Genomic DNA, 12,543 nt, shown 5'->3' on the forward strand with positions numbered 1-12,543 from the left:
GAAACGTCAGGAGAAAATGCTACTGGAACACGGCCACACTAACTGGAAAACCGACAATCCCCTTGTGATTCTGGCCGTGAAAGCCTGTGACAATCCAAATCCAAACTTTAGCCTGGGAATAACGCCAAGCACTTGAAAAATCCACCTTGTTCAAATAGGGAGGCTTTACTTATAGGATAATCTGAGACCAAAAGAGTACCAGACTAAGGAGCCACAGGGGGGGGGTTTGAAAGAATTTATTGCTGCTACTGCTCAACAGAAGTTTGAGGCATGAACTGCCACACAGAGATGTATGACATTGGGCTTTTGTGGATGGAAGGACTCGGGCGCTTACAAGAAAAGTGGCCTTTGATCAGACTGAGGGCACTGGAGTCAGACGGACACAAAAGAACCCTCTGCTCAGGCCTTCATCTTGCATAAGAAGGCATACGGTACTGAACAGCTGGAATCTTGCCAGGTCTTATAACCTAGAAAATGACAGAGAGGAAGAAGAAGAGTTGGTTCTCATAATCCACTGTTTTCTTCACTGTAGTAGAAACTCGCGGCCCTCCAGATGTTATGGACTACAATTCCCATCATCCCCTGCCAGCATGATGCTGGCAGGGGATGATGGGAACTGTAGTCCATAACATCTGGAGGGCCGCGAGTTTGACATCTGGGCTGCAGGGAACCTCAAGGTGGCTAACAAGTTCCTTCCCTTTCCTCTCCCCACAACAGACACCTTGTGAGGCAGGTGAGGCTGAGAGAGTTCAGGGAGAATCCCCTCAGATAGCCCAAGTCATGGAATGGGGAGGGTGAAGCCTGACCCCCGGCACTTTGGCAGGGCGGCTGAAAAATCACTCCGCCTCTCTCCTCTCCCAGCATGCCATTACCATGGGGGGTCATTTGACCCCTCTGTCCCCATGGGCGGCATGCGGCACCCGTCTGACCCACCTCCTTTCCTCCCTGCAGAGAGACTGGGGGCGAGGCTCAGACGGCAGGCTGCCTCCTGGGCAACCCACTGCAAAGGCCCACCTCCTGCCTCCCTGCAAGCCAGGGGAGGGCAGTAGGTGGCCTGCAGGTCAGGTGGGGGGCAGCTTGGATGGGCGCTGTGACAGCCAACCAGCCCTGGAGCTGGTCTGCTGCTGCATTGCCCATTTGAGCCATCCTGTCCCCAAGACCTGTCCCGATCCTCATCCCCGAGAGCTGGGGGGGTGTCACAGGGGTGGTGCGCATGGGGCCAGGGTGGGGATGCCCAGAGCAGGTGTTCTCCCCGATACACCTTTGGTCTGGCCCAAGGTCACCGAGCTGGCTTCATGTGGAAGAGCGGGAATTGAACCTGTACCTCCCACATCTTTATTTCAAAGATCCTCTCACCCTGAATCACCCTCAGGGCTGCGGTTCTTATGTGTAACTTGTTTAACAAACCTCACCTTCAGATTCTATCAGATAGGCACAGTGCTTTGAGCTGGTAAAGAGTTTGGGTGCATTTGCAGTCCAGTGAAAATCTTTGGCCTCCGATCCGTCTACCCATCCCCAATATCTAAACTGCAGAGAAAGCAAACAGAGCAGGGTTATTACTGGGGAGGAGGAAGAAGGCTCTGCACACACATACCCGGGAATTACAGTCCGTTTGTTACATCACCAGGGACTGTCCTCTAAGAACTGGGTTCTTCCTCCCCCCCATGGAGCCTGCTGGGTGACCTTGGGCCAGTCACAGTTCTCCCAGAACTCTCTCAGCCCATGTGGAATCAGGCAAACCACCTCCGAACATCACTTGCCTTAAAACACCTACCGTGTTTCCCCGAATATAAGACAGTGTCTTATATTAATTTTTGCTCCCAAAGATGCGCTATGTCTTTTTTTTCAGGGGATGTCCTATTTTTCTGTGCTCTGTTCGTTGGGCATGCTTCCAAACAAAAACTTTGCTACGTCTTACTTTTGGGGGATGCCTTATATTTCACACTTCAGCAAAACCTCTACTACGTCTTATTTTCAGGGGATGTCTTATATTCGGGGAAACAGGGTATGGGGGCGCCATGCGTCAGTTTTGACTTATCAGCATACACACAGCAAAAGTGTAGAATCAAGATCAAGTGTGGTAGTGGTGCCACCGTATACTGCTTTGGTTAGATCTCACACGGAGTGTTCAGTTTTGGGCATCAGAGTTTAGTAAGAATATTAATAAGCTGGAAGGAGTCGAGCATAGGGCAACAATAAAGAGAAGAAGAGTGTCGATTTATACCCCGCCGTCTCTCCTTTAAGGAGTCTCAAAGCGGCTTACAAACTCCTTCCTTTCCTCCCCCCACAACAGACACCTTGTGGGGCAGGTGGGGCTGAGAGAGTTCAGAAAGAACTGTGACTAGCCCAAAGTTTATCAGCAGGCTTCTATTTATCACTTGCCTTGAAAACCCTGTAGGTTTGCCACAAGGCCCTTTCTGCACAAACATTTTAAAACATTTTGAGTGTGGATTTATACCCCCTGAACCAAATTTCACCAAGGTCGGGTGGTATCATCAGGACAGTCTCTGGATGATACCCTGAAACGTTGGTGCTGCTAGCTTTAAAAATGTATCCCCTGCAGGCCAAAATGCAAAAAACACCAAAAATATTTTTTAAAGCCCAAATACCTTGCATTCAGATTCGTTCGGGCAAGAAATATTCGGGCAAGAAATATTCGGCCAATTTTGGCCCGAATATGTCCAAATTCGCCGAGATTCAGGCCGGATCCGGTATCTGTTGCACTCAAATATCCCAGCCTAATGCCCCCTTTCTCTCCTCCCCTTCCAGCTTCGGCTCTTTCCCATTCATTTTCCTTTGCTACCCCAACTGCTGGCGTTTTCAACCTCCAGGTGGGGCCTGCAGTTCTCCTGGAGTCACAAAAGATCTCCAGATAACAGAGATCAATTCCCATCGAGTATTACATCCCCAATGAGCTCCCTCCGCTCACGAAAGTCCACCGTCCCCAGGCTCCATCGCCAAATTTCCAGGAATCCCTCAAAGCAGAGTTGGCAACTCAACCCATTGCCTCCTCTGCCTCCTCCTCCTCCGTCCAGTAGCTGCAAGCATTGGATACTCACTTTCCAGCGGTCTCTAAGTCCAAACCAGACATTTCCCACGCCTTGGAATTCATCCTTAATATATGGGACCACTAGATTCTGCTCATCGTCGCTTAAAATAGAGGCAAGATGCCCACTTTCACCCAGGGCCTGACATTCCTTCTGGGAGAGAGCAAGAGCAATCACTTTTTAGGCTAGAGGAAAAGATATCTGACGGCGAGCGGATCAGGCAGCACCAGGTAAAGACCTTGTTAAGACCAGTTCCCTCCCAGGAAATGGAAACAGTTAGAAAGCGGAAAAGGAAAAACCCCACACTGCAACTCACAGATCCCGTTTCTGCCCATTCTAAAAAACATCCCATTGAATAGAGCTTCTACCTGAAATGTTGAAGACTTAGTATAAGGCTCATTCCACACACGCAGAATAATGCACTTTCAAACTGCTTCCAATGCCCTTTGAAGCTGTGCGGAATGGCAAAATCCACTTGCAAACAGTTGTGAAAGTGGTTTGAAAATGCATTATTTTGTGTGTGCGGAAGGGGCCTCAGATTTATGCACCCACTCACTTCCTGTCATTGGCCCTTTCTGCGCAAGACACTTTAAAACATCTGGAGGCCAGAAATAAAACGTTTTCTCTGAGGAGTTCCGCATAGTTTGTACCCCCAAAGTGCTTTATTTCCAGCCTGAAAATGTTTTAAATGCATCCTCAAAAATGGCAATTCTTTTGCCGAAACATTTTCAAAACGTTTCAACTCGCTGTGCGATCTCTTCCCATGCCGCCTTGCAGTCCCCGGACTTCCTTCCTGGGGCCACGTTCCGTCTCACCTGTTTATTATTGGGGGGAGGGGTTGTTTTTGTTTTAGTGGGTGAAATCAATGAAGCAGATAAAAACGTTTTGCAAACATTTTCAGTTACTTGCGCAGAAAGGGCCATTCCGTGATTGGTTCCACCTCCCATGGCAGCCATTTCATGCTTGCGCCCACCACCCTGTACCGAGATCCCAAAAGTGCCCACAGTGTGTGAAAAAGGGCGTAGGAGGTTAAGAGCTAGTGTATCTAATCTGGAGGAACCGGGTTTGATTCCCTGCTCTGCCGCTTGAGCAGTGGAGGCGTATCTGGGGAATTCAGATTAGCCTGTGCACTCCCACACACGCCAGCTGGGTGACCTTGAGCTAGTCACAGCTTCTCAGAGCTCTCTCAGCCCCACGCACCTCACAGGGTGTTTGTTGTGAGGGGGACAAGGAGATTGTAAGCCCCTTTGAGTCTCCTGCAGGAGAGAAAGGGGGGATATAAATCCAAACTCCTCCTCCTCCTCCTCCTCCTCCTCCTCCTCTTCTTCTTCTTCTTCTTCTTCTTCTTCTTCTTCTTCTTCTTCTTCTTCTTCTTCTTCTTCTTCTTCTTCTTCTTCTTCTTTGCTGCAGGATAATAATGCTCTCTTTCCTGTAGGAAAGAAAATAATTTATGCAGCTCGGGTTGGGGTACCAAAGCGCTGAGAATTCTCACCTCTGCCTCTTTCCAGGTCAATTTGTCTGGGAAAAGTCCATAACAGCTGCTGACGTAGGACAACCACCCTCTGGGGCAGGATTTTCCTTTGGCTGTTGACAAAGAAAGGGGAAGAAGGGGTTACCTTGAGAAGAAAGGTAAGAATTCAGTTATATCAAAGGGGGGGATGCGAGAGGAAGCAGAAACCCCTTTACTCCCATAAGAACATAAGAACATAAGAACAAGCCAGCTGGATCAGACCAGAGTCCATCTAGTCCAGCTCTCTGCTACTCGCAGTGGCCCACCAGGTGCCTTTGGGAGCTCACATGCAAGATGTGAAAGCAATGGCCTTAAGAACATAAGAAAGAGCCTTCTGGATCAGACCAGAGTCCATCTAGTCCAGCACTCTGCTACTCGCAGTGGCCCACCAGGTGCCTTTGGGAGCTCATATGCAAGATGTGAAAGCAATGGCCTTCTGCGGCTGTTGCTCCCGATCACCTAGTCTGTTAAGGCATTTGCAATCTCAGATCAAAGAGGATCAAGATTGGTAGCCATAAATCGACTTCTCCTCCATAAATCTGTCCAAGCCCCTTTTAAAGCTATCCAGGTTAATGGCCTTCACCACCTCCCGTGGCAGCATATTCCAAACACCAATCACACGTTGCGTGAAGAAGTGTTTCCTTTTATTAGTCCTAATTCTTCCCCCCAGCATTTTCATTGGATGCCCCCTGGTTCTAGTATTGTGAGAAAGAGAGAAAAATTTCTCTGTCAACATTTTCTACCCCATGCATAATTTTATAGACTTCAATCATATCCCCTCATAGCCGCCTCCTCTCCAAACTAAAGAGTCCCAAACGCTGCAGCCTCTCCTCATAGGGAAGGTGCTCCAGTCCCTCAATCATCCTTGTTGCCCTTCTCTGCACTTTTTCTATCTCCTCAATATCCTTTTTGAGATGCGGCGACCAGAACTGGACACAGTACTCCAAGTGCGGTTGCACCATGCTTTATATAAGGGCATGACAATCTTTGCAGTTTTATGATCAACTCCTTTCCTAGTGATCCCCAGCATAGAGTTTGCCTTTTTCACAGCTGCCATGCATTGAGTTGACATTTCCATGGAACTATCAACTATGGACTCTGGTCTGATCCAGCAGGCTCTTTCTTATGTTCTTATGTTCTTAACAACAACAACAAACAACAATAACAGTAGTAGTAGTAGTAGTTGTTTGGATTTATACCCCATCTTTCTCTCTTGTAAGGAGTTTCAACGTAGCTTGCATACTCCTTCCCTTCCTCTCCCCTGATGTGGGGCTGAGAGGATCCTGAGGGAAATATGACTGGCCCAAGGTCCCCCAGCAGGTTTCCTGGGGAGAAGAGCAAATCCAGTCCACCAGATAAGTGTCCACTGTTCTTGTGGAGGACTGGGGGATCAAAGTGATTCTCTAGAATAGAGTCTACTGTTCTTAACCACACTGCTAATCTATCTATCTATATAAAAAGCTAACCATTCGTTTGTTGGTAATGCCCTAAGGCCGAAACGGCTGGACAGATCGCCCCCAAATTTTCACATGACGTCCCTCCCTGTTGCGGGCAGGTAATTGGACCTTCAAATCACTGAAAGTCCATACCTGAGCCAGGTAAACTGTCTTTTTCCTGGTGCACCAGGCCATGAAGCTGGCTCTGTTTAACTGTCACCCTTAGAATGTTCGTGCAGCCTGTCTGTGGCCTGAGGCCTTGGTATGCCCTTACAATGTTCACGCAGATGGCCACAGATGAGCACTGAAAACAGTAAATAGGTAATACTGGTAGGTAATACGACTGGAAGTGCAACACATACACACTTTGCTGTGTGAGATGTCAGGTGGGGTCCCCCCCACACACACATGCAGGTAACTTTCACTGTCTGTGCCTCACCCACTGCTACCACACAACACAATACTCTCATACACATCCAGTTCATCCTCACACACCTCACTCTGCCCTCCCACACATCCAACCACCACTTACCCACTTCCTCACCCATATTCGCCACAGCTCTCTTACTAAAAGCGAGCTGGAGTTTGCCTTTTTCTTCTAAGAAAATCCGCGGGGTGGGAGCGAACCAACACTACTGGCTCCATTTCTTTCGCACGTGGCCCTTTAAGAACCCAGGGAGCTGGCCTCGATCTGAGCGCCTCACCACCCTGCCTCTGCTGCCTGGCTGGGATAGCCTGCTTGCCCCAGTTCTGCCTTCCCCAAGCCAGGATTGTGCGTGTCAACCAGCCTCATGGACAGCGGGATTTGCACTCTGGACAATTTCGTTGGGGAATGGAAAGGGTTACATTATACTAAAAACCAAGACAGCACCTCATAATAATGTGAATTGAAAAGGGAAACAGGGATTCCCTTTGACCACCCCAAAAGAAGAAGAAGAAGAAGAAGAAGAAGAGGAGGAGGAGGAGGAGGAGGAGGAGGAGGAGGAGGAGGAGTTTGGATTTATATCCCCCCTTTTTCTCCTGTAGGAGACTCAAAGGGGCTGACAATCTCCTTGCCCTTCTCCCCTCACAACAAACACCCTGTGAGGTGGGTGGGGCTGAGAGAGCTCCGAAAAGCTGTGACTAGCCTAAGGTCCCCCCAGCTGGCGTGTGTGGGAGTGTATAGACTAATCTGAATTCCCCAGATAAGCCTCCACAACTCAAGCTGCAGGGCTGGGGATCAAACCCGGTTCCTCCAGATCAGAGTGCACCTGCTCTTAGCCACTACGCCACTGCTGCTCCCAAAAGGCTATGCTGGGGATCATTTGACCTGCATGGACATCCGTGTGGGTTGCGGACTGTGATGAGAAGGACAATTGCCACAGTAATCGCAGGTGGCCGGGCCTCCGCTTAGTTTTCGGGGCCAACAAATAATGACAATTTTCTCCTAAATCTGTTTCCTTGCTCCAACAGTCTCCAAGCTAGGAAAGCATAGCATGGACTTGCCTTCCGGAAAATAGGTCATGATTAGCAGGCCCCAAAGGGGGATTTGGAGAAACAAGAGTGACAGCATCTGACCCTGTGGAGAAAGAACAAAACATGGAAATAATTGGAAGTGGCATGGATGCTTCCCTCAACACAAATGGTGTGTGTATGTCCGCTCTGGCTCACCAGTCTGGGGTCTGTCCGTCCGCCTCTGTTCGCCTGTATTCTGCTTCAAGTTCGGCTCATTCACACTGGGTCTGGCTCACTGGGCCTACCACCACCGCCTCTCCCTCCCTCCTCCTCCCTCCCTCCCTCCCCGGCCACAGCTCTCGCCTCTCACTCTCTCACTGGCTGGCCTCACTAGCCTCTCACCACCACTCCTTCCCTCCTTCCTTCCTCCCTCCTCCCCTTCCTTCCTTCCTTCCTTCCTTCCTTCCTTCCTTCCTTCCCTCCTCCTCCTCGTCTGTCTGGGTTCCGTCTGTCTTGTCCGGGTCCGCCCAACCGTCTCGTCTCTTCCTTCCTTTCCTTCCTTTTCCCTTCTTCCTTCCTTCCTTCCTTCTTCCTTCTTCCTTCTTCCTCTTCCTCTTCTCTTCCTTCCTTCCTTCCTTCCTTCCTTCCTTCCTTCCTTCCTTCCTTCCTTCCTTCCTTCCTTCCTTCCTTCCTTCCTTCCTTCCTTCCTTCCTTCCTTCCTTCCTTCCAATAGGGTTTACAAATACTATACTTATTGGCAGCAACAATAAAGAGAAATAAAAAATAGAGATAGAAGCAAAATGTTTGTCATTGCTTGTCACTCGATTGTGTTCTCATGGTGTCCCTCCCCCCCTCTCTCTTACTTTGTATTGATTGAATTTACAAAATACTATACATACTTGGCAAGAACAATTATAAAAAATCAGAGCAATAGCGTAAAATAATAGCTTGCCATAATGTGTGCCACCACCTGTAACTCTACCTGGGAGGGTTTTTGGTCCCTACTTGTCAACCTTGCCTTGCAGATACCAGGTATCTGCTCTGCCCCCCCCTTCTATTATGTATTCATGTATTTGAATACAAACACACACACATCTTGCCATGCACACATGTATGTAACAGCAGCCCGCAAACTGTGGGAATTCTAAGTAAAACCTGAGTTTGATTTTTTTCCCATGTATGTGTACACCTGACCACGGTATCAAATTTTTTTTGCACTAGGAGAATGGGTACCCCATCCCACATTCTTTTGCAAAGGAGATGGGGCTACCCTTTGAGGGTTCAGAACTCTCAGACCACCTTGAACCAAACTCTGCACAAACCTTGGGTTGCCATCATCATGACAGTCTCCAGATGATACCCTGAAATTTTGGTGCTGATAATGGCCCAAGAATGCCCCTCCCTGCAAGAACATCCCCGAAATTCTGCTGTCTAAGAATCTTGTTCTGCATTGAGTTTTCTCTGTACTGCTGTCACTGGGAGTTGCAGGCTGGGGGGCACATTTCTGAAGGCAATAGTTCAAATCGAGTTCATCAGAGACTTCCCTATACTTCTCATTATAGTTTGGTCTAGGGGCCAAAGTTATGGGTCTCAAACTGTAGCCCTATCTCCATTAGTCTCTTATTGAAAACAATGTATAGGGGTATCCCCTTTGGGAGTCCAACTTCAATTCCCTGAAACCAAACTGCACCAAACGGGGTAGCATAAGGGACAGTCTCCTGATGATATTGCTGAAATGGTGGTGCTGCTAGTCTAAAAACTGCGCCTCCCCGTAGCAAAAAAAATGGAAAACCACTAAAATACCCAAAAACGAACCCAGCATTTTGATGCCCCCCACAAGGTGATGCCCTGGGCAGCTGCCCACCTTGCCCAATGGGCATTACGCCAGTGTGCACACACAAACACACACATGTGCGGCCCCATAAGGCTTTAGATTTTTTAAAAAATATATTATTAATAGCCTGTGCCACCTTTTACAAGCTGGAGTTCTCCAACATAGGTTTGGCAACCCTAACCCCCACCCACCCCGACCCCTTGTGGCCAGGGGGTACCTGGCAACCCTTGTTAAGAAGCTCCTGGAGATATGGGGATGGTGCCTGAGGAGGGCAGGGATTTCAATGGGGCACAATGTCATAGACATCCCCTCCAAAGCATTCGTTTTCTCCAAGGAGTCTGATCTTTGTAAGCCTGGAGATGACCCCCAGGTCCCACCCGGAGATGGACATTCTTAGCCCTGCTGCTTGCTTACCACAACCTCTGTTGCTGTATCACACTTTGTCTTTTGCTGCGGCTTGTCTGAAGAGAGGGTTGCTGATTTTCCTTCTGCAGACCAGCGTGACTGACTTCACGCCACACTGAACTATTGATGGTGTGTGTGCGTGTGTGTGTGTGCGATGCATGAATGCAGAAAGATCAAATGCAGCTGCAGGACACAAAGGTATGTGCAGAAGGATCTAATCTGAAACTGATCAGCAGGGATCCAGTCTCAGAAGGATCTAATCTGAAACTGATCAGCAGGGATCCAGGATGTGATCCAAGAAGTTAAGGAAAGACAAACGGAAGGCAGAGATGGGAGCGGGCAACTCTTAACAGAGAGCCAATATACCCATTAGAAGCCTCAAAGAACTGTTGGAAGTTGATTGAACGTACTGGCATACTGAGGAAGACGCACGAAAAACGTTCTATGCGCGCGAGACTTTTTATGTGGAACCTACAGAATTGGAATATGGACTATATGGAACTGAAGCTTTGTTTCTGAACAAAGAATTGAATGGACCAAGTGATAATTTATGTTTAGTTATAAGAGTTGGATGGCTTAGGCTGTATCTTTAAGAACTTGGTCAGAGAAATAAGGAAATGTAAATACAAACAGAAGTGTTAAGTTGTTTAATTATATGTAAGATCAATATATAAGATTGGACACAGCCAGAGTGCAACGTGTGTATTTTTGAGTTTATTTGGGCCTCGCCATCCAACACAGGCAGACTAAAGTTGGCCGGCATCTCCCCACGACCTACCCACAGGACCTTCATCTTTGCTGGATTCAGTTTCAACCTGGAAGTTCTGAACCAACCAGCCACAGCTTCCAAACCCCACTGGAGAGCCTCAGGGGCCGATTCTGGCCGGCCCGCCATTGTAAGGACAAGTTTACCCTGAAGGGGCCTTCTCCTGGGGGGCGATGAGGGCATCTTGGCCCTCCCTGAAATTACAGTCTCCAAAGAACATCACAATTTCACAGTATATCTTGTAGATAGTTTAAATAGTTGAAGTTAGACTTGGAGTTCCTTGAGTTTTTCATGTTCCATGTTACTTGTGCTTGTTGTCAATACTTCCTGTTATAATCTAGGGCTCATTCCGCACATGCAGAATAATGCACTTTCAAACTGCTTTCAATGCTCTTCAAAGCTGTGCGGAATAGCAAAATCCACTTGCAAACAGTTGTGAAAGTGGTTTGAAAATGCATTATTTTGCGTGTGCGGAAGGGGCCTATGACAGTGGTGGCGAACCTTTGGCACTCCAGATGTTATGGACTACAATTCCCACCAGCCCCTGCCAGCATGGCCAATTGGCCATGCTGTCAGGGGCTGATGGGAATTGTCGTCCATAACATCTGGAGTGCCAAAGGTTCGCCGCCACGGATCTATGAGATCTTTAAGGTTTTTCTATACTGCTACGTCAATCGAATACTGAGGATCTAAGATGGATGCCAAGCCTGACACAGGAAGTGACATCATTAAGTCCTGTCTCCCATTCCTTGCCTTTTGACTTAAAGGGCTGAACGGGAATCTGGGCACATTGGTTACAGTATCCAGTGGAGATGGAATAGGACGAGGGTTATATGGTCCCCACTCAAGGCTCCTGCCGGGAGTCTTGCGGCTGCATGCTGAACGAGCTTCAGTTTCTGGATTAGGTTCAAGGGCAGGCCAGCATAGTGAAGGGCAACAGGTATATTTGGCATATATAATCCTGTCAAGCAAAGTAACGGGCGGAAATGCGGATTGTGCGACATGTTAAATTAGAATAGTTATCTGTCAAACGACAGCTTTTACCTCAGCAGTTTTACCTCAGCAGTTCATTAAAACATAAGCAGAACTTCACTTAACCTGAGAGAGATGTTTACATTACACAGTATTGTTACTACTGAGGTAACGTGTTTAATAAGAGTTAGCTAATAAGCTTGAGCCGACAAGGAATAATTAATTATTTTTTTTATTTTAAACCCTACAGAGGGTCTGTTTTAGAATCAGAGGAGTCACCCTGATTATACAAATGTCACAGTTCTTATAGGATAAAAACAGCCATTTTATTACTTTTAACTGTATTTTAAATATATATATATATATATATATTATACCAGTACACTAAACCAAATTGGTTCATTATTATTTGGCACAGAATCAAATTTTAAATAACAAATATGATATACAAAACAAACGTAGATCTTCTTATAAAAGATAGGTATCTTCCCTAATCTGTCTAATATTCGGCATGGTAGGATACCTATTGCTGTATTATTTTGCTTTTAACTTGCTAAACAGATCTATTTTTATTGCAGTTTTATATTAGATTGTATTTTTATATTGATGTGTAGGGGTATTTACTGTCATTTGCTCTGGCTATTTCCTTTAAAAAAAAATCTGAAGTGATTTGAATCCCTCGAAGTCAACCGTCAAGTTATGTGGACTATTTCCTTGCTACCGAACTATACTTGAGACTGCAGAATGTGTCTGTGTAAATCCTGATCTATTTATGCCTATTAAAGGTTAATAAAGATAAAGGATAAAAACAGCTGATGCACCATAAATGTTGCAAAGCCAAATCCTGTCAGTTCATGACGTTTTAATATTTTTATCATTGTTAATCATGGCGATACATTGTTAAATAGCATTCTTAAGAATATGGTTTCTCACATGGCTTGACTCACACTTTGCTTTAATTCTGCTGACCAGTTCTCTTCTGACACACACACTTTTTTTTAGCTTGTTGCTAAGTGAAAGTATCTTTTCTTTGGAATGTGGGAAGAAGAAGAAGAAGAAGAAGAAGAAGAAGAAGAAGAAGAAGAAGAAGAAGAAGAAGAAGAAGAAGAAGAAGAAGAAGAAGAAGAAGAAGAAGAAGA

The 12,543-nt window shown here is 46.9% G+C and overlaps 1 protein-coding gene across 1 annotated transcript in view; it reads right to left on the reverse strand.

Annotated features, from left to right (window-relative positions):
• Window positions 1-236: 236 nt before the first annotated feature.
• The window catches only part of LOC125435940 (C-type lectin-like), an 86,237-nt gene continuing 73,930 nt past the window's right edge, over window positions 237-12,543 (reverse strand). The window contains exons 2-5 of the mRNA XM_048502468.1: window positions 4,540-4,631; window positions 3,060-3,200; window positions 1,413-1,527; window positions 237-467 (exon numbers count right to left, since the gene is read on the reverse strand). Of these exons, the coding sequence (XP_048358425.1) occupies window positions 400-467; window positions 1,413-1,527; window positions 3,060-3,200; window positions 4,540-4,631 (416 nt within the window). The 3' untranslated portion in view covers window positions 237-399. The remainder of the gene's footprint in view (window positions 468-1,412; window positions 1,528-3,059; window positions 3,201-4,539; window positions 4,632-12,543) is intronic.

The sequence above is a fragment of the Sphaerodactylus townsendi genome, linkage group LG06 (assembly GCF_021028975.2).
Source record: "Sphaerodactylus townsendi isolate TG3544 linkage group LG06, MPM_Stown_v2.3, whole genome shotgun sequence".
Taxonomy (NCBI): Eukaryota; Metazoa; Chordata; class Lepidosauria; order Squamata; family Sphaerodactylidae; genus Sphaerodactylus; species Sphaerodactylus townsendi.